The sequence below is a fragment of the Bubalus kerabau genome, chromosome 2, assembly GCF_029407905.1.
Source record: "Bubalus kerabau isolate K-KA32 ecotype Philippines breed swamp buffalo chromosome 2, PCC_UOA_SB_1v2, whole genome shotgun sequence".
Taxonomy (NCBI): domain Eukaryota; kingdom Metazoa; phylum Chordata; class Mammalia; order Artiodactyla; family Bovidae; genus Bubalus; species Bubalus kerabau.
This window is the reverse complement of record NC_073625.1, coordinates 132,549,171-132,568,418: the sequence shown is the minus strand read 5'-3', so window position 1 is coordinate 132,568,418 and position 19,248 is coordinate 132,549,171. Positions and strand designations below refer to the sequence as shown.

The 19,248-nt window shown below is 38.6% G+C and overlaps 1 protein-coding gene across 5 annotated transcripts in view; it reads left to right on the top strand.

The window, feature by feature from the left end:
- The window catches only part of FXR1 (FMR1 autosomal homolog 1), a 69,682-nt gene that overhangs the window by 26,222 nt on the left and 24,212 nt on the right, over positions 1 to 19,248 (top strand). For all 5 annotated transcript variants that reach the window (XM_055568958.1, XM_055568960.1, XM_055568961.1 and 2 more), the window contains 6 exons: positions 14,111 to 14,182; positions 14,598 to 14,746; positions 14,979 to 15,072; positions 15,718 to 15,834; positions 17,138 to 17,308; positions 18,778 to 18,856. In XM_055568958.1, the coding sequence (XP_055424933.1) occupies positions 14,111 to 14,182; positions 14,598 to 14,746; positions 14,979 to 15,072; positions 15,718 to 15,834; positions 17,138 to 17,308; positions 18,778 to 18,856 (682 nt within the window). The remainder of the gene's footprint in view (positions 1 to 14,110; positions 14,183 to 14,597; positions 14,747 to 14,978; positions 15,073 to 15,717; positions 15,835 to 17,137; positions 17,309 to 18,777; positions 18,857 to 19,248) is intronic.

Genomic DNA, 19,248 nt, shown 5'->3' with positions numbered 1-19,248 from the left:
CTTGCCACCTGTGGATTTATTTATTTATTTTTAGTTTTTGCCACCATGAGTTTAGGAATTTATTCTTAGGATATGAAATGTTTAAGAACTATGGTTATTAGTACTTTATATTTTGAGCCATATAACTTTATGTAAGCTCCGCCTCTTTTAAATTCAGAGTCACAAAGCTTCATATAAAAAGTGAAATGGTACAGAATTCCCTAAGGTTAACAAGTGAACTTCCCTCTTATTGTAGGCATGTTGGTGTGCTTATCTGCCAATCCCAGCTTAAATCTCATTTACCAAAGTTGAGTCTCTTCAAGTTTTTTTCCTTGCATTTATAAAGAATATGTGTTTTTTTTTAAGTTATAAAAATTGGGACTATGCCTTATTTATAAATTTTTGTATTCAGTTAATTAATATATCATAGACATTTTCCTATCTGCACATACAGATTTAACCTTATTTTCCTCATCACCCCATGGTATTGGGTGGTACAGATGTATTATAATTAGAAAACATTGAAATTACTCAGGTTTTTTGCTTTTATTTCCCCCTCCTGCCCCCACCTCAAATCCACATTTAGTGTTCTTATGTAAATCATCTTCTTATGATAGTATTAAATCTTGGTTATTGATAGTACCAAAATGTACAATTTTGTCCTCCAGAAATGATTCTTGAATGACCACTTCATAAGTTTGCTAATGCTCAAGATGTTTGCTCCTCATAGATTGACTGACTGGATTAATATTAATCTCATCTGTAAGATTTCATAAACATGGTAGAAGGAAGTTGTTGTCTTGTGTATTTTGTGAACCTTGAATGCTAGTGATACGCAGTGTCTTTTAAATTAGTTTTATGACTGTTAGCTGCTTGTTCTGTTTATTGTCTGTTTTTACTTCTTGATCCATGTAGTGTTTTATGTCAAATATGTTTACATTTTATGGGTAAGCTGCTATCTGTTGTATATTGTGTTTTCTCCCAGGCAGTCTGTGCTTAGTGACTTTTGCCATTAAGAACTTATTTCTTCACTTATTCAGGTCTGCCAGTTTCCCCAGTGTGGCCTCCAAGATAACCCATTTTAGTAGTTCCACAGTTGTGGCCCCTTTTTTTTTCTTTTTTTAAAGAGCATTTAGGGTTGTTTTTTTTTAACTTTTTGTTTTATATTGGAATATAACCAGTTAACACTGTTGTGATAGTTTCAGGTGTACAGAAGAGCAGCTCAGCCTTACATATACATGTATCCATTCTCCCCCAAACTCCCCTCCCATCCAGACTGGCACATAACATTAAGCAGAATTCCCTATGCTATACAGTAGGTTCTTGTTGGTTATCTGTTTTAAATATACTGGTGTATGCCTGTCCATCCCAAATTCTGTAACTACCCCTTCCACCCATTTTCCTTTTCTAAGTCTATGCTTCTGTTTTATAAATAAGCTGATTTGTATCATTTCTTTTGGCCACTATTCTGTTTCTGCTAGTTGTCAGTACGACAGTAGCAGTGAAAACAGCTGACACTGGGCTTCCTTGGTGTCTCAATGGTAAAGAATCTTCCTGCTAATGCAGGAGATATAAGTTCGATCCCTGGGTGGGGCAGAGCCCCTGGAAAAGGAGACAGCAACCTACTCCAGTATTCTTGCCTGGGAAGTCCTATGGACAGAGGACCCTCTGGTGGACTACAGTACATGGGGTCTCAAAAGAGTCAGACACGACTTAGTGACCAAACAACAACAGCTGACACTAACCATGAAATATATAACTAACTGACTTTTTAAACACTTATATCAGTTTCAAATAACAGTTTCTTGAGGGCCTCTTTGAAATTCTATGAATATCTTTCCTAACCTTTCCAAGTTTCCTATAGCTTGATGGTTAGGAAGTTGGTTACCAGGTTAAGTTTTTGTCCTATATGTTATTCTAATATATCGTGCTATATTCACAGGGTATTGTCAGTTTTGTGCCAAATTACCAACTCTTACTTTTACAGCTCTAGGAACCATTTCTTTTTGAAGAACAGAAAGATGACTTTGATTTGGCCATTATTAATTGACTTAGAACAGAAATGATACAGGAGGGGGTTTTTCATTAGCTATTCAGGCATTTATCTAAAATCTAGCTGTATGACAGAGACCTAAAAAGACATTCCTCCAAAAGACATATACCGATGGGCAACATAGAGATACTCACCTCAGCTAATTATTGTTATTGTTGTTCAGTTGCTAAGTTGTGTCTGACTCTTTGTGAACTTGTGGACTGCAGCACGCCAGGCTTCCCTGTCCTTCACTATCTTCCAGAGTTTGCTCAAACTCATGTCCATTGAGTTGGTGATGCCATCAAACCATTTCATCCTCGGTCACCCTCTTCTCCTCTTGCCTTCAGTCTTTCCCGGCATCAGGATCTTCTCCAGTAAGTTGGCTCTTGGCATCAGGTAGCCAAAGTATTAGAGCTTCAAATTTAGCATCAGTCCTTCCAGTGAATATTCAGGGTTCATTTCCTTTAGGATTGACTGGGCTTGATTTATTTGCTTTGCAAGGGACACTCAAGGGTCTTCTCCAGCACCACAGTTTGAAAGACTCAATTCTTCAGTGCTCAGCCTTTGGTTCAACGAGCATATCCGTGTATAACTACTGGAAAAACCATAGCTTTGACTATACTGACCTTTGTCTGCAAAGTGATGTCTCTGCTTTTTAATACACTGTCTAGGTTTGTCATAGCTTTTTTTTCAAGGAGCAAGCATCTTTTAAGTTCATGGCTGCAGTCACCATCTGCAGTGATTTTGGAGTCTTAAGAAAATACAATGGGGCACTGTTTGTGCTTTTTCCCCATCTATTTGCCATTGAAGCGATGAGACCAGATGCCATGATCTTAGTTTTTTGAATGTTGAGTTTTAAGCCAGCTTTTTCACTCTCCTCTTTCACCTCATCAAGAGGCTCTTTATTTCCTCTTCACTTTCTGCCATTAGAATGATGTTGGTGGTTCAGTCGCTAAGTCGTGTCCGACTCTTTGTGACCCCATGGACTGCAGCACACCAGGCTTCCCTGTCCCTCCCCATCTCCCAGAGTTTGCTTAAACTCATGTCCGTTGAGTCAGTGATGCCACCATCTCATCCTCTGTTGTCTCCTTCTCCTGCTGCCTTCAGTCTTTCCAAGCATCAAGGGTCTTTCCCAGTGAGTCAGCCCTTCACATCAGGTGGCCAAAGTATAGGAGGTTCAGCTTCAGCATCAGTCCTTCCAATGAATATTCAGAGTTGATTTCCTTTAGGATTGACTGGTTTGATTGTGTTGCTGTGCAAGGGATTCTCAAGAGTCTTCTTGAAAGGTTATTGCTAAACCACGAAAGACGCCAGGATTCTTGGCCTCTGGAGGAGAAGAATTCAGTCCGGGGCCAGAGATGAGACTTGATCTCTCTGAGCTTTTGTGTAATAAAGTTTTATTAAAGTATAAAAGAGAGAAAGCTTCTGACAAAGACATCAGAACGGGGCAGAAAGAGTACCCCCCTGATAGTCTTTAGCTGGATGTTATATACCTATTAGCAGTCTGCTAATTAAAGAAAGGAAAGGTCTTAAAACTCAGAATGGCACCAGGCCCCTCACCCACAAGATGCATTTTGAGATAATCTTGTCATGCCAGGCCATAAAATGGTTGACATGAATCTTGAAGAAAGGCAGATCCCCATACAAATATATAGTTTCATTAACATAGATTAGGAGAACGTATGAGTATAACATACTGGTTTGTCATGATGGTTCTGAGCCTTTAGTTGGAACCAACTTGAAAACAGAGTCTGAGGTAAATGCATGGTACATTAACATAGTTTAAGACGAAACATTTCCATAAGAAAAATGCATTGGTTAGCTCAAGGTTTGAGAATAGTTAAGTTCAGGTGGAACCAGTTGTCATTATGGCAACACAGAGTTTTAAGGGAAACCTCTTTTTAAATTTGTATAGAGAAGGGGGAAAAAAATGTAACACTAGCTTGTTTCTTCCTGTCGCTTGCTGCTGCTGCTAAGTCGCTTCAGTCGTGTCCGACTCTGTGTGACCCCACACACGGCAGCCCACCAGGCTCACCCGTCCCTGGGATTCTCCAGGCAAGAACACTGGAGTGGGTTGCCATTTCCTTCTCCAATGCATGAAAGTGGAAAGTGAAAGTGAAGTCGCTCAGTCGTGTCCAACTCTTAGCAACCCCATGGACTGCAGCCCACCAGGCTCCTCCATCCATGGGATTTTCCAGGCAAGAGTACTGGAGTGGGGTGCCATCGCCTTCTCCAATTAAAAAAATGTCTGACACTTGCAGGCTATTTTCTCCGTTTGGAGACCCCTGACCTTCCTGCCTGTTACCCTCTCATTCTCTAGCACCACAATTCGAAAGCATCATTTCTTAGGCACTCAGCCTTCTTAATGGTCCAACTCTCATATCCATACATGACTGCTGGAAAAGCCATAGCTTTGACTAGATGGACCTTTGTCAGCAAAGTGATGTCTCTGCTTTTTAATATGCTGTGTAGGTTTGTCATAGCATTTCTTCCAAAGAGCAAGTGTCTTTTAATTTCATGGCTGCAGTTGCCATCCACAGTGATTTTGGAGTCCGAGAAAATAAAGCCTGTCCCTATTTGCCATGGAGTGGTGGGACTGGATTCATGATCTTAGTTTTTTGAATGTTGAGTTTTAGGCCAGCTTTTCCTCTCTCCTCCTTCACCCTCATCAAGAGGCTCTTTAGTTCCTCTTTGCTTTGTGCCATTAGGGTGGTATCATCTTCATATCTGAGCTTGTTGATATTTCTCCTGGCAATCTTGATTCTAGCTTGTGATTCATGTAGCCCGGTGTTTCACATGATTTATTTGGCATAGAATTTAAATAACCAGGGTGACCGTATATATACAGCCTTGACGTACTCCTTTCCCAATTTTGAACCAGTCCATTGTTCCATGTCCACTTCTAACTGTTGCTTCTGCATACAGGTTTGTCAGGAGGCAGATAAGGTGTTCTGGTATTCTGTCTCTTAAGACTTCTCCACAGTTTGTTGTGATGTGCACAGTCAAAGGGTTTAGCATAATCAGTGAAGCAGAAGTAGATGTTTTTCTGGAATTTGCTTGCTTTTTCTATGATTCAGCAGATGTTGGCAGTTTGATTCCTGGTTCCTCTGCCTTTTCTAAATCCATCTGAATGTTCTCCAGTACATCTGAATGTTCTCATTTCATGTCATTCTGAAGCCTTGCTTGAAGGAATTGAGCAATACCTTGTTAGCATGTTAAATGAGCGTAATTGTACAATAGTTTGAACATTCTTTGACATTTCCTTTCTTTGGGATTGGGATGAAAAGTGACCTCTTCCAGTCCTGTGGCCACTGCTGAGTTTTCCAAATTTGCTGGCATATTGAGTGCATCACTTTTAACAGCATCACCTTTTAAGATTTGAAATAGCTCAGCTGGAATTCCATCACCTCCACTAACTGATCATAGTAATACTTCCTAAGGCCCATTTGACTTCACGTTCCAGAGTATTTGGCTCTAGGTGAGTTCCCACACCATCATGTGTGGCTAATTATTAGAGAAATGCAAATCACAATTACAATGAGATATCACCTCATACTGGTCAGAAGGACCATCATCAAAAGTTTACAAATAAAAACTGAAGAGGGTATGGGCTTCCCAGGTGGCACTAGTTTTAACCTGCCTGCCAATTCCGGAGACATAAGAGCCTTGGGTTCGATCCCTGGGTTGCAATGATTTCCTGGAGAAGGAAATGGCAACTCACTCTAGTATTCTTGCCTGGAGAATCCTACGGACAGAGGAGCCTGGCCGGTGTAGTCCATGGGATTGCAAAGAGTCTAGCATGACTGAGCACACATCAAGAAGAAATAGAGGGTATGGAGAAAAGGGGACCTTACTGCATGTTGGTGGGAATTCACATTGGTGCAGCCCCTATGGAGGCTTTTTTAAAAATTGAAAATAGAACTACCATATGATACAGCAGTCCCACTCCTGGACTTATATTTGGAGAAAACTAATTTGAAAAGATAATAGGCACTTCATTGTTCATAGCAACACTATAATAGCCATGACGTGGAAGCAGCCTAAGTGTCTATTGATAGGTGAGTAGATAAAGAAGATAATGGAATTATATATATGCGTGTGTATTTGTGCACACTTCAGTATGTATGTACATACAGCTGGGTATTAGTTATAAAAAGGAATGAAATAATGCTATTTGCAGCAACATAGATGAACTTAGACGTTATAGTACTTAGTGCAGTAAGCCAAAGACAAATATTTTATATCACTTAAAAAAATTCTTTTAATTTTTTGGCTGTGCTGCACAGCATGTGGGATCTTAGTTTCCCAACCAGGGATTGAACCCATGCCATCTGAATTGCAAGTGCAGAGTCTTAAACTAGACTACCAGGGAATTCCACATTTGATATCACTTGTATGTGGAATCTAAAATATGCCATAAATGAACTTATTTATGAAACAGACTCACAGACATACAAAACTTAGGGTTACCAATTGGGAAGGAGGACGGGATAAATTAGGAATTTGGGATTAACATATACACACTGCTGCTGCTGCTGCTAAGTCGCTTCAGTTGTGTCCAACTCTGTGCGACCCCATAGATGGCAGCCCACCAGGCTCCCCCGTCCCTAGGATTCTCCAGGCAAGAACACTGGAGTGGGTTGCCATTTCTTTCTCCAATGCATGAAAGTGAAAAGTGAAAGTGAAGTTGCTCAGTTATGTCCGACTCTTAGTGACCCCATGGACTGCAGCCCACCAGGCCCCTCCATCCATGGGATTTTCAAGGCAAGAGTATTGGAGTGGGGTGCCATTGCCTTCTCCAATATACACACTACTATGTATAAAATAAACAACTAGGACTTACTGTATAGTATAGGAAACTATATTCAGTATTTTGTAATAACCTATGATGACAAAGAATCTGAAAAAAAAAGTGTGTGTGTGTATATATATATATACACACACAAAACTGAATCACTGCTGTACATCTGACACACAGTATTGTAAATCAGCTATACTTTTGTTTTAAAAAAATTCAGCCATCTGAACTTTCCATTCTTATTGGTCAAGTCACAATCTCACCTGGCTTACTCTAAAATTTTACCACTTTACAAACGTGTTTGGTTCCTTGAGATTTGCCTTTTCAGCCAGCCTGTGAGATTTACATGATATTATAAAACATAAGTTAGCATGTCTAGGAATGGCCTCAAGAAGACACTATACAGCCTATACTAGAAAGTTGGTTTTGAAAAGTCTTAAGATTCAAAGTTTTTTTTTTTAAAAACCTAATTAGTGGCTTTGTATTTGATTTCTTAAACAGTAATGGTGTATATTTTAAAATCTTTTTAGTCTCATAATTAATTTTTTTGATTAAGTATTCACTTAACAGTTGATTTTGCTAACTAAAGATTGCTAAGAAAATTGGTAATTCCCTGGTGGTCCAGTGGTTAAGACTCTGCACTTTCACTGCTGAGGACCTGAGTTTGATTCTTGATCAGGGAGCTGAGATACCCCATAAGCCATGTGGCATGGCAAAAAAAAAAAAAAAAAAGATTGCCAAAAAATAATTCTCAGCTGGTAAAGTTGGAGATGATGGGAAAATGAGGCGTTCCTTAGGTTTTCTTAAGCTGGATATATGGTATAATATTCTGGCATATTGAAAAGCCAGTAGAAAAAATGTTTTCCCAGTGAGTTCACGTGTGAGATGCTTTGTTTTTATTATCTTATTTAGCAAGTTAATGACACATAAACATGTTACGGAGAAGGCGATGGCACCCCACTCCAGTACTCTTGCCTGGAAAATCCCATGGATGGAGGAGTCTGGTGGGCTGCAGTCCATGGGGTCGCTAACAGTCGGACACGACTGAGTGACTTCACTTTCACTTTTCACTTTCATGCATTGGAGAAGGAAATGGCAACCCACTCCAGTGTTCTTGCCTGGAGAATCCCAGGGACAGGGGAGCCTGGTGGGCTGCTGTCTGTGGGGTCACAGAGAGTCAGACATGATTGAAGCTACTTAGCAGCAGCAGCAAACATGTTACATAGGAAGCCTGACATTTCAAGCTAATCTGTAATTTTATAAGACAAGTTTTTCCTCTTGAGTTTAACATATTTGATATTTTAAAACTTTTTTTTCTTTTGAAATTGTGAAATCTGGTTGAAATACAGATTAACAGGTTTTTATTCTTGTGACATATACATTTTCTTCCATCTTTTATGGCAGATAGACGTTATGGTTCTACATCTTTATAATTTAGTTATAATCTTATGATAAGTCCCTTGAAAAATTTGGTAAAAGGAATAAGAATAATTTGATAGGATACTCCCTTACCTTACCGTGTGGCATGTGGAGTCTTAGATCCCTAACCAGGGATCCAGCCTACACTGCTGTAGTGTAAGCACTGAGTTATACATAAACCACTGGATTTCCAGGGAAGTCCCTTTACTGTACAATTTTTTAACTGTAATTTTTAAGTTAATATTTTACTTATATAAAAAAGTACAATATACATGTATAATTTACATTTTGCCTTTCTAAAAGTTTTAAAATATATTTCTGTTTTTTATTTTTGTCTGTGTTGGGTCATCGTTGCAGCACGTAGACTTTCTCTAGTTGAAGTAAGCAAGGGCTACTTTCTAGTTGCAGTGTTCGAGCTTCTCATTGCAGTGGTTTCTCTTGTTGAGGTGCACCAGCTCTAGGGCAGGCAGGCTTCTGTAGTTGCACTCTGAGGGCTCTGGAGTGCCGGGCTCAATTGTTTTGGCACACAGGCTCCCAAGGCATGTGGAATCTTCCAGGACTAGGAATCAAACCTGTCCACTTGATTGGCAGGTGGATTCTTAACCACTGGACCACCAGGAGAAGTCCTACATCTTACTTTTAAAAATGTGTCAGTTTGGTTCTTGGAACCACTTTGAAAATTATAGCTGTGTGTAGTTAGAGTCAGTCTTTCTCATAATACCAAGTCAGCATTGTTAGTCCTTGTGGTTGGAAATGCTCATAATGTTAAAGGATGAATGAATATATTCTTTATTACTTACATCTTTTTCTTTGGGGGAAATGATTTGTTAAAGTATCAGCCACGAATGCTAATGAGATAATACTGTTTGTTGTGTAAGTAAATAAAGCACCTTAGTGTTTTCTAGATGTTAAGCTTGCTTTCCTAATGTACATTTTCTATTCATAGATTGTAATGAGATGAAATAGATGTGAACAGTAGTGAACAAATGTTTTTCATGTAGTTGTAAAATAGGTCATTATGATTAAGTATTCAGATTAATGCTTGACATCATTTAGAACTTGATAAAAACTGGTAAAAAATTCTCTACTTTGGTTTTCACATTATTTCTATTTGGTTATAACTTTGAAAGGCCTTGTTGAACATTATTAACTTGAATGAAAAGTTGATCACATTAGGATCCGGAATGGAATGCTATTTAAGTCATAATTTGGTTATGTGCTAGAATTTGGAGGCAAGTAAGGGTTGACTTGGGGAGAAGGCAATGGCACCCCACTCCAGTACTGTTGCCCGGAAAATCCCATGGACGGAGGAGCCTGGTAGGCTGCAGTCCATGGGGTTGCTAAGAGTCAGACACGACTGAGCGACTTCACTCTCACTTTCCACTTTCATGCATTGGAGAAGGAAATGGCAACCCACTCCAGTGTTCTTGCCTGGAGAATCCCATGGACGGAGAAGCCTGGTAGGCTGCAGTCCATGGTGTCGCACAGAGTCGGACACGACTGAAGTGACTTAGCAGCAGCGGCAAGGGTTGACTTGAATTAATTTGGTAGAAAGAGACTGAACTGTATAGTATAGACTTCTGGAATTTTATTATTCCATGATATTATAACCTTCTTCAGTGTGGTTACTATTGTGTTTTTAGATGTCTCATGGGCACCCCTTAGTCTTCTGCTTTTCTAACGCTCTTTCTTAGATTTGAAGAAACTTAAAATATTAGAGAAATGAGGGCCATTGCCTTAGAGTGTGAAATGTTTCTTTGAGATAGTTTGGAGATTTAAGTGAATTGAAATCTGAAGTAAGGGAATTTCTATGAGGTGCTCTTACTCCAACGACATAGTCATAAATAAATCCAGTAATCAGCATTTTGGGCATAGTATACTGCTGCTAAGTCGCTTCAGTCGTGTCCAACTCTGTGCGACCCCATCGACGGCAGCCAACCAGGCTTCCCGTCCCTGGGATTCTCCAGGCAAGAACACTGGAGTGGGTTGCCATTTCCTTCTCCAATGCATGAAAGTGAAAAGTGAAAGTGAAGTTGCTCAGTCATGTCTGACTCTTAGTGACCCCATGGACTGCAGCCTACCAGGCTCCTTCGTCCATGGAATTTTCCAGGCAAAAGTACTGGAGTGGGGTGCCATTGTACACTAGGACACGTTTTTAATGCTGAGTTTTTAAAATGAGTTTTTATTGTATTGAGTACAGTGTTCATTTTGTGAAGGATGTGCTTTGACTCACAGTACTAAAATGGAGGCAAATTCATAGCACCTTGATTCAGACCCCAGGAACTTAGTTTCATTTGGCTTTATGAGAGTGGCTTTGTCTTTCAGGGATACAGTTATTATTGAAGTTTACAGAGATGAATAAAATGTAATGAGAAAGCTGCAAGGCAGTCCACAATGATTTATTCTCTTTTTTTTGTAGGTAAAATTACATAGGAAGTCATTCTAGACAGTTATTCTTTGGTGAAAATAGAAATAGAACAGATGTTTTTAAGACCCATTTTTCAGCATTCAAGCTTGAGGCAGCCATCTACTATAGACCAACAAGAGAGAAAAAACATTAGTCTGTTTAGCTGAACTGCCTTTCTAAGGTAGTAGTTGGAAAGGGCACTTGTTGTTCTCGAGGTTTTCTTTGTCACTCTCCTCTTTCACTTTCATCAAGAGGCTCTTTAGTTCTTTCTGCCATAAGGGTAGTATCATCTGCATATCTGAGGTTATTGATATTTCTCCTAGCAATCTTGATTCCAGCTTGTGCTTCCTCCTGCCCAGCGTTTCTCACGATGTATTATGCATACAAGTTAAATAAGCAGGGTGACAATATACAGCCTTGATGTACTCCTTTTCCTATTTGGAACCAGTCTGTTGTTCCATGTCCAGTTCTAACTGTTGCTTCCTGACCTGCATACAGATTTCTCAAGAGGCAGGTCAGGTGGTCTGGTATTCCCATCTCTTTCAGAGTTTTCCACACTTTATTGTGATCCACATAGTCAAAAGCTTTGGCATAGTCAATAAAGCAGAAATAGATGTTTTTCTGGAACTCTCTTGCTTTTTCCATGATCCAGCAGATGTTGGCAATTTGATCTCTAGGTTCGGCTAGTCAAGGCTATGGTTTTTCCTGTGGTCATGTATGGATGTGAGAGTTGGACTGTGAAGAATGCTGAGTACCAAAGAATTGATGCTTTTGAACTGTGGTGTTGGAGAAGACTCTTGAGAGTCCCTTGGACTGCAAGGAGATCCAACCAGTCCATTCTAAAGGAGATCAGCCCTGGGATTTCTTTGGAAGGAATGATGCTAAAGCTGAAACTCCAGTACTTTGACCACCTCATGTGAAGAGTTAACTCATTGGAAAAGACTCTGATGCTGGGAGGGACTGGGGGCAAGAGGAGAAGGGGACGACAGAGGATGAGATGGCTGGATGGCATCACTGACTCGATGGATGTGAGTCTGGGTGAACTCCGGAGTTGGTGATGGACAGGGAGGCCTGGCGTGCTGCGATTCATGGGGTTGCAAAGAGTCGGAAACGACTGAGCAACTGAACTGAACTAATAAACATATATAAGTATTATTATAAAGAAATGTTTCTCACAGACAGTTTCACATAGTGTAAAGCACACGTCTTTAAGCTTATGTCAACACGGTTCATCTTTGAGCATGGCATTCTGATGCTTTACAGATGCTTTACGTATCAGAAGTGAGGATAAGCTAGAACTTTAATAAGATGTATTTTAAATCTGATATCAGTGTTGATAAAATGCTGAAATTAAGAATTGTTTTTAGAAAGTGATAGTATGACAAGGCTGTATATTGTCAACCTGATTTTTAACTTCTATGCAGAGTACCTCATGAGAAACGCTGGGCTGGAGGAAGTACAAGCTGGAATCAGGATTGCCGGGAAAAATATCAATAACCTCAGATATGCAGATGACACCACCCTTAAGGCACAAAGTGAAGAAGAACTAAAAAGCCTCTTGATGAAAGTGAAAGAGGAGAGTGAAAAAGTTGGCTTAAAGCTCAACATTGTGAGCAGGGGGCTACTCTCTAGTTGTGGTGCATGGGCTTCTCATTGCAGTGGCTTCTCTTGTGGAGCACAGGCTCCAGGCACACAGGCCTCAGCAGCTGCAGCAGGTGCGCTCAGTAGTTGAAACACACAGGCTTAGTTGCTCCATGGCGTGTGGGGGATCTTCCCAGACCAGGGATCAAACCCTTGTCTCCTGCATTGGCAGGCAGATTCTTTACTGCTGAGCCACCAGGGAAGCCCTAGTATTGTCATCTTTGTGCTATAATTACACCACTTCATATAACCAATTGGATTGACTAATCCATTGCATTTTGTGCATTTCTTTATCATCTTTTCCTTTCTAGTCAAGATAGCAAAGTATTGAATATTTAGGATATAGGAAAAATAAGATTCCTGGACTCTAGCTTAGATTTATGTAAGGGTTCACTGGATACATATAATAACTGCAGTGAGTTTTATCCCATTCTGAAAAAAGGTAAAGTGTCCTTTAAAAGTGACTAGTTTGATCTCTTTGCTGTCCACGGGACTCTCAAGAACATCTTCTCCAACACCACAGTTTGAAAGTATCAGTTCTTCAGTGCTCAGCCTTCGGTCCAGCTCTCACATTCATAGATGACGACTGTAAAAACCATGGCCTTGACTAAACAGATCTTTGTCAGCAAAGTGATGTCTCTGCTTTTTTAATATGCTGTCTAGATTTGTCATAGCTTTCCTGTTGCTGCTGCTAAGTCGCTTCAGTCATGTCCGACTCTGTGCAACCCCATAGACGGCAGCCCACCAGGCTGCGCCATCCCTGGGATTCTCCAGGCAAGAAAGAACACTGGAGTGGGTCGCCATTTCCTTCTCCAATGCATGAAGGTGAAAAGGGAAAGTGAAGTCACTCAGTCGTGTCCCAACTCTTCGGGACCCCATGGACTGCAGCCTACCAGGGTCCTGCGTCCATGGGATTTTCCAGGCAAGAGTAGGTTGCCACCAGGCTCCGCCATCCCTGGGATTCTCCAGGCAAGAAAGAACACTGGATTGGGTTGCCATTGCCTTCTCCCTTAGCTTTCCTACCGAGACGCAATTGTCTTGTAATTTCATGGTTGCAGTCACCATCTGCAGTGATTTTAGAGCCCAAGAAGAGGAGATCTGTCACTGCTTCCACCTTTTCCCTTCTATTTGCCATGAAGCTATGGGACTGGATGCCTTGACTTAGTTTCTTTAATATTGAATTTTAAGCTGCCTTTTTCACTCTACTCTTTCACCCTCATCAAGAGGCTCTTTAGCTCCTCCTTGCTTTCTCCCACTAAATTGATATCATCTGCATATCTGAGGTTGTTATTTCTCCTGGCAATCTTGATTTCAGCTTGTAACTCATCCAGCCCAGCATTTTGCATGATGTGCTCTACATATAAGTTAAACAAACAGGGTGACAGTAAACAGCCTTGTTGTACTCCTTCCCCAATTTTGAACCAGTCAGTTCCATAGAAGGTTCTACCTGTTGCTTCTTGACCTACATACAGGTTTCTCAGGAGACAGGTAAGATTGTGTGGTATTCCCATCTCTTTAAGCGTTTTCCACAATTTTTTATGATCCACACAGTCAAAGGCTTTAGCATAGTCAATGAAACAGAGGTAGATGTTTTTCTGGACTCTTGCTGCTTCTGTGATCCAGTGAATATTGGCAATTTGATCTCTGATTCCTCTGCCTTATGCATATATAGTTCTTATTACATTACACTTATGTAGCAGTTTCATCTTTTTCACAGTAACATTTTTTGATTCTTGAATTTAACATAAATTTGCACTTATAAAAAGTCATTATTTACAGTGTTAATCTTTTGGGATAAATGAATAAGCGCACTTTTTTTTAATTTTCCTGTCAGGTATATTCAAGAGCAAATGATCAAGAACCATGTGGATGGTGGTTGGCTAAAGTTCGAATGATGAAAGGAGAAGTAAGTTATGTTAAAACTTGCTTTGTGATTAATTTTCAAGGAAATATGTTGACTCCTGGTTTCTGTAACTGTTACTCCAACTCTTAGTTTTGTTGTTAAAAAGCCTATTTCAGAAATAATCATGTATTTCAAAAATTCATCAGATCATTAATTTCTGTTTGTGTTCTGGATTTGCAAACACCAAAGCTGCTCTCCAGAGGTATTTTGCAAGCATGTGAGGACCACCAGAGTTCTTGCTTGTAAGAACCTCTAATCTAGTTTAGGCAAATCAGGTTGATGTAACTAAGCTGTGCTTAGTACTTGTGCCACAAGGGGGAGGGTCTACTGCTTAATCCAAGCAAAGTAATTAGAACTTCATTTAAAGCTCATTATTTTTGTTCGGATGGGATTTTTAAAGTGTTTTGTTGTCTTTTAGTTTTATGTCATTGAATATGCTGCTTGTGATGCCACTTACAATGAAATAGTCACATTTGAACGACTTCGGCCTGTCAATCAAAATAAAACTGTCAAAAAAAATACCTTCTTTAAATGCACAGTGGATGTTCCTGAGGATTTGAGAGAGGCGTGAGTAATTTTGTTTACTGTTGAATTGCTTTGTGAATTAAGGGGATTTTTCAGTGCTACAAAAATCTTTTTTTACCCCAAACACCCGATTAAAACTTTGATAGAAGATGTTTTTAACAGACAGAAGTTTTCAGTGGGTGGTGTCAGTATGAAACACAAGACTTTTCATTATAATTGCCCTCTAAATTTAACCTGTTGTTTAGGTCTTACACGTGAATTACTCTCTCCTTAGGTGTGCTAATGAAAATGCACATAAAGATTTTAAGAAAGCCGTAGGAGCATGCAGAATTTTTTACCATCCAGAAACAACACAGCTAATGATACTGGTAAGATAACTCCATATTTTAAGGTATAGAGTGAATATTGTGAATCTGCCTGCAATGCAGGAGACCCAGCATTGGGTGGGGAAGATCCACTGGTGAAGGGAATGGAAACCCACTCCAGTATTCTTGCCTGGAGAATTCCACGGACAGAGGCTCCTGGCAGGCTACAGTCTATGGGGTTTGCAAAGAGTCAGACAGGACTGAGTGACTAACACTTTTCACTTTATTAAACTGTACATTGTACATATTTTATAATTAAATATTTCAAAGATAAAAGATAACTTGTTTTATGGTGACTTTATTAGAATACAGTGTGAGAGAAAAAAGTTTTTGCAGTTATAAAATTGTTAATTTGTAAATCTTCCCTGGAGAAAGGAGGAAAAATCTGAATACAGCATTCTTTACATCATAAAATTCTTAACATATGGGATCTGGGATTCTATATCCCTCCTTCCCCCATTATAATTTGAAGAGCAGATCTAAGTAATATGGAAATTAAGAAAGCAAGTAAGATTACTTGTGGGAAGCGGTGCATGTTAGGTGAGGAGAATACAGTAGATGAAAATCAAGGGAGGCTTTATTTGGAAGGTTGTGTTTGTATTAAAAAAAGGGTTTAAGTTTTTGAATGAGTAACTTATTTGTTTATAGTCTGCCAGTGAAGCAACTGTGAAGAGAGTAAATATTTTGAGTGACATGCATTTGCGAAGTATTCGTACAAAATTGATGCTTATGTCCCGAAATGAAGAGGCCACTAAACATTTAGAAGTAAGTGGGTTTACATGTAAAAGATTTTTTGTGCTTCTCATTTAGTTTCCTGAGTATATTATTCAAGTTCTATGGCTGAAACTATATGACTGTTAGGTAAGGCAACTTGGGAGCTGTGTTGTGGCTAATAACTGGAATTATTGTGTCCTTAGAGTTACTTTTCTCTATTACTTTTATCAGACATAACCTTTTAGCTGCTAAATACCTGAATGGTGCCAAAGAGCTTAGAAACTCACTAGGGATTACCAGCAGAACTTTATTGCTAGTTCTTTAGTCTGGTTTTTTTAATTGTCCTGTGAGCTATCAGTCAATGCACTTTCTCAGTAACTAGTTCATTAGTATAACAACTCTTGGGTAAGAAGAGAGGAGGTCACATGGGTTGTAGTTTTAAAAAAGAGCCTGTCATTGCTTCTCTCTGTTCTGTCCTGAGGTACTCCTGTTTTCTTCTACTTTTCACTGCCACATTATTAGGTGATTTGTTGCCCCTACTCCCTCCCACACATACGTGTGCTCCCAACGCACAGTCTTAGGAAAATTGAGGTTTGTTAATCTTTATAACAAGTACGTGAGTGCCCTTAACTAATTTCAAACTTCCAAACAAGTGATACGTGAATAAGTTTTGAGATAGGAATCATTTGAGTTGGAGAGCTCCCTGTGTGAGTAGTTCTGGAAAATTGTTTTAGAATTACTGTTTTCTGTGACCATGATTAAGTAGAATGATCAGACTTCCCCCTTCCATTACATGACCAAGTGAACTACCTTTTTTCTTTTTTCCCTTTTCTTTTTTCTTTTTTTTAATTGTAGTAGAATAAACATAACATTTACCATCCTGACCATTTTTAAGTGTGCAGTTCATAGTATTGAGCAATATATTCACACTGTTGATCAATCAATCTGCAGAACATTTTCATCTTTGAAAACTGAATCTGTGTGTCCATTTAAACAACTTCCTATTTCCCTTTCCCCCAGCTCCAGGCCACCACCATTCTACTTTGTTTTTACAAATTTGACTACTCTAGATAACCTTTTTGTAAGTGGAATCATATAGTATTTATCTTTTTGTGACTGGCTTATTTCACTAAGCATAATGTTCTCAATGTTTGTCCATGTTGTAGCATGTATCAGAATTTCCTTTTTAGGGCTGAATAATTCTGATTGTGTGCATATATCACATTTTGTTTATCCATTCATCATTCAGTGGACCTTTGGGTTACTTCCTCCTCTTGACTATTGTAAATAATGCTATGAACATGGGTGTACAAAAGTTTTATCTTTTATAATACTAATTTGCCTCTTTTACTAGTGCACAAAGCAACTTGCAGCAGCTTTTCATGAGGAATTTGTTGTGAGAGAAGATTTGATGGGCCTGGCGATAGGAACACATGGTAGTAACATACAGCAAGCTAGAAAGGTTCCTGGAGTTACAGCTATTGAGCTAGATGAAGATACTGGAACATTTAGAATCTACGGAGAGGTATGCTGCTTGTCCCCCACCTTGGGTAATTTTACTATAGCATATTAACGGTTGTCTGGAATTTTAGTTTCTGGGTGGAATAGTTTAAAATTGCAAGTCTCGTATCATTACATGTAGGTTGATTAAAGATACTATATTAGTATATATATTATAATATTATAATATGCTAATATATATAATTACAGGGCCTTGAAAGGTTATTGGATATTTAATGTGTACTGTTTTCCAAAGTTCCTTAATCAACTGCTTCTGAATTTCTCAGCTTTATGTGCATTACAAATAATTTATTCAAGTATTTTTTGAGTGTTTATTATGTCAGGTACTGGCAGCTGTAAATAGTATATAATACCTTTTGTAGAATTAAATATTTTGTCACTGGTTAATTGTGACAGCTGTGTGGGCATGAACATAATCTGAGAAATAAAACAAGCTTTCCTTCATTAAGACCATCCTTCACATTAGAGTAAAATAGATGAGTTTTTGGGTGTGATAATTTTAAGTCTCGACTTTTCATTTAAGTCATATAGTGAATGTGACTGGAGATCTGATTTTTACTTCTGAAACCTTTAGAAGTAGGCAATATACCAAAGTGATTAAGATGAAAGGCTTTAAGAGCCATGTTACTGGAATTGGAATTTTGTCTCTACCACTTTGAGAAGACTTGGAGAAAGTTAGGCAGTTCCCCTGCATAGTTTTCCACATTGTAAAATGAAAATAATAATAGTGCTTACCATAACAGTTTATGAAGATTGAATATGGATTTTAAATTTTTGCTATGTATGATGTAGTGAGCACACAACATACTTGCTTTATGGTTATTAAAGGACAAACATTAAAAGTGGAAGTTAATTGTTACTGAGAACTATAAATTCCTTTTACAGAACACAACCTGACCTTCCCCCCCCCCGTCTTCTAGTTTTTTTAAATTTTAACTGTTAGAGCTTAGGAATTTTAATGATCATATTAGTAGGTGATTTTTAAAATGCATCCCTACAAAAACAGCCTTTTAAATCGTTTCTTACATTGAGAAGGAGAAAACAATGCAGACAGCACATACAGTATAAACAGTTCTTTTTTTTTTTTTTTAATTCACCTGGAGAATCCAGCATAGAAGTGTGGGCCAGATGTATTTAGGATGGGGTTAAAATTTCGATAACATAAGTACGTTAAACTCTTTCAGTTTTCTCAGGAGCTTAATGTTTAGACAGTTTTAGACGTCTTAGGGACTGTAAAGATGTCTAACATTTTGATTGTAAAAGCCTTTTTGCCCTAGTTCTTTAATGATTACTCTTTTTTTTGGAAAAGTACTTTATGAATACTTGACTTGAAATAGCACTTTGGTCTTCTGAGCAGAATCTTGTACTGGAGCATGACAGTTCAGTTTCTTTTTTCTTTCTTGTATTTTTGTTGTGGATTGTGGGTTTCTTCAAGATTGAATTTCATGTTTGTTCCCCCACCCTACTCCGCAGAGTGCTGATGCTGTAAAAAAGGCTAGAGGTTTCTTGGAATTTGTGGAGGATTTTATTCAGGTTCCTAGGAATCTTGTTGGTAAGTACTTCTACTAAATGTTAAGTTAAATGTTATTTAATTACATATGATGACTTAATTAAAAATTAGCCTTTCCTGATAACGTTTACCTTCTAAGTTATGTGGAAATTTTTTTTTTTAAATAACAGTTTGGCATTACAGTTTTTCTTAAGCTTTTTCATCCCCTTCGCTTCTTTCTTAATATTTTCATTTGCTTGATGTCTTTTTATCTTTCATACATCCATCAAAGTTGTAGTACTTTTTTGAGAAGGTATTTGTGGTAATTGTTTTCTTTTGTTTGGTGCAGAAGAAAAAGTTTGAGTGGACTAACAATAGGGTAATAAACTTCTACACAGTAGGGTTTGAGAAGTGATAGTTGTTGTAAAAACCTCGAATAAGGATAAGAAGTCATA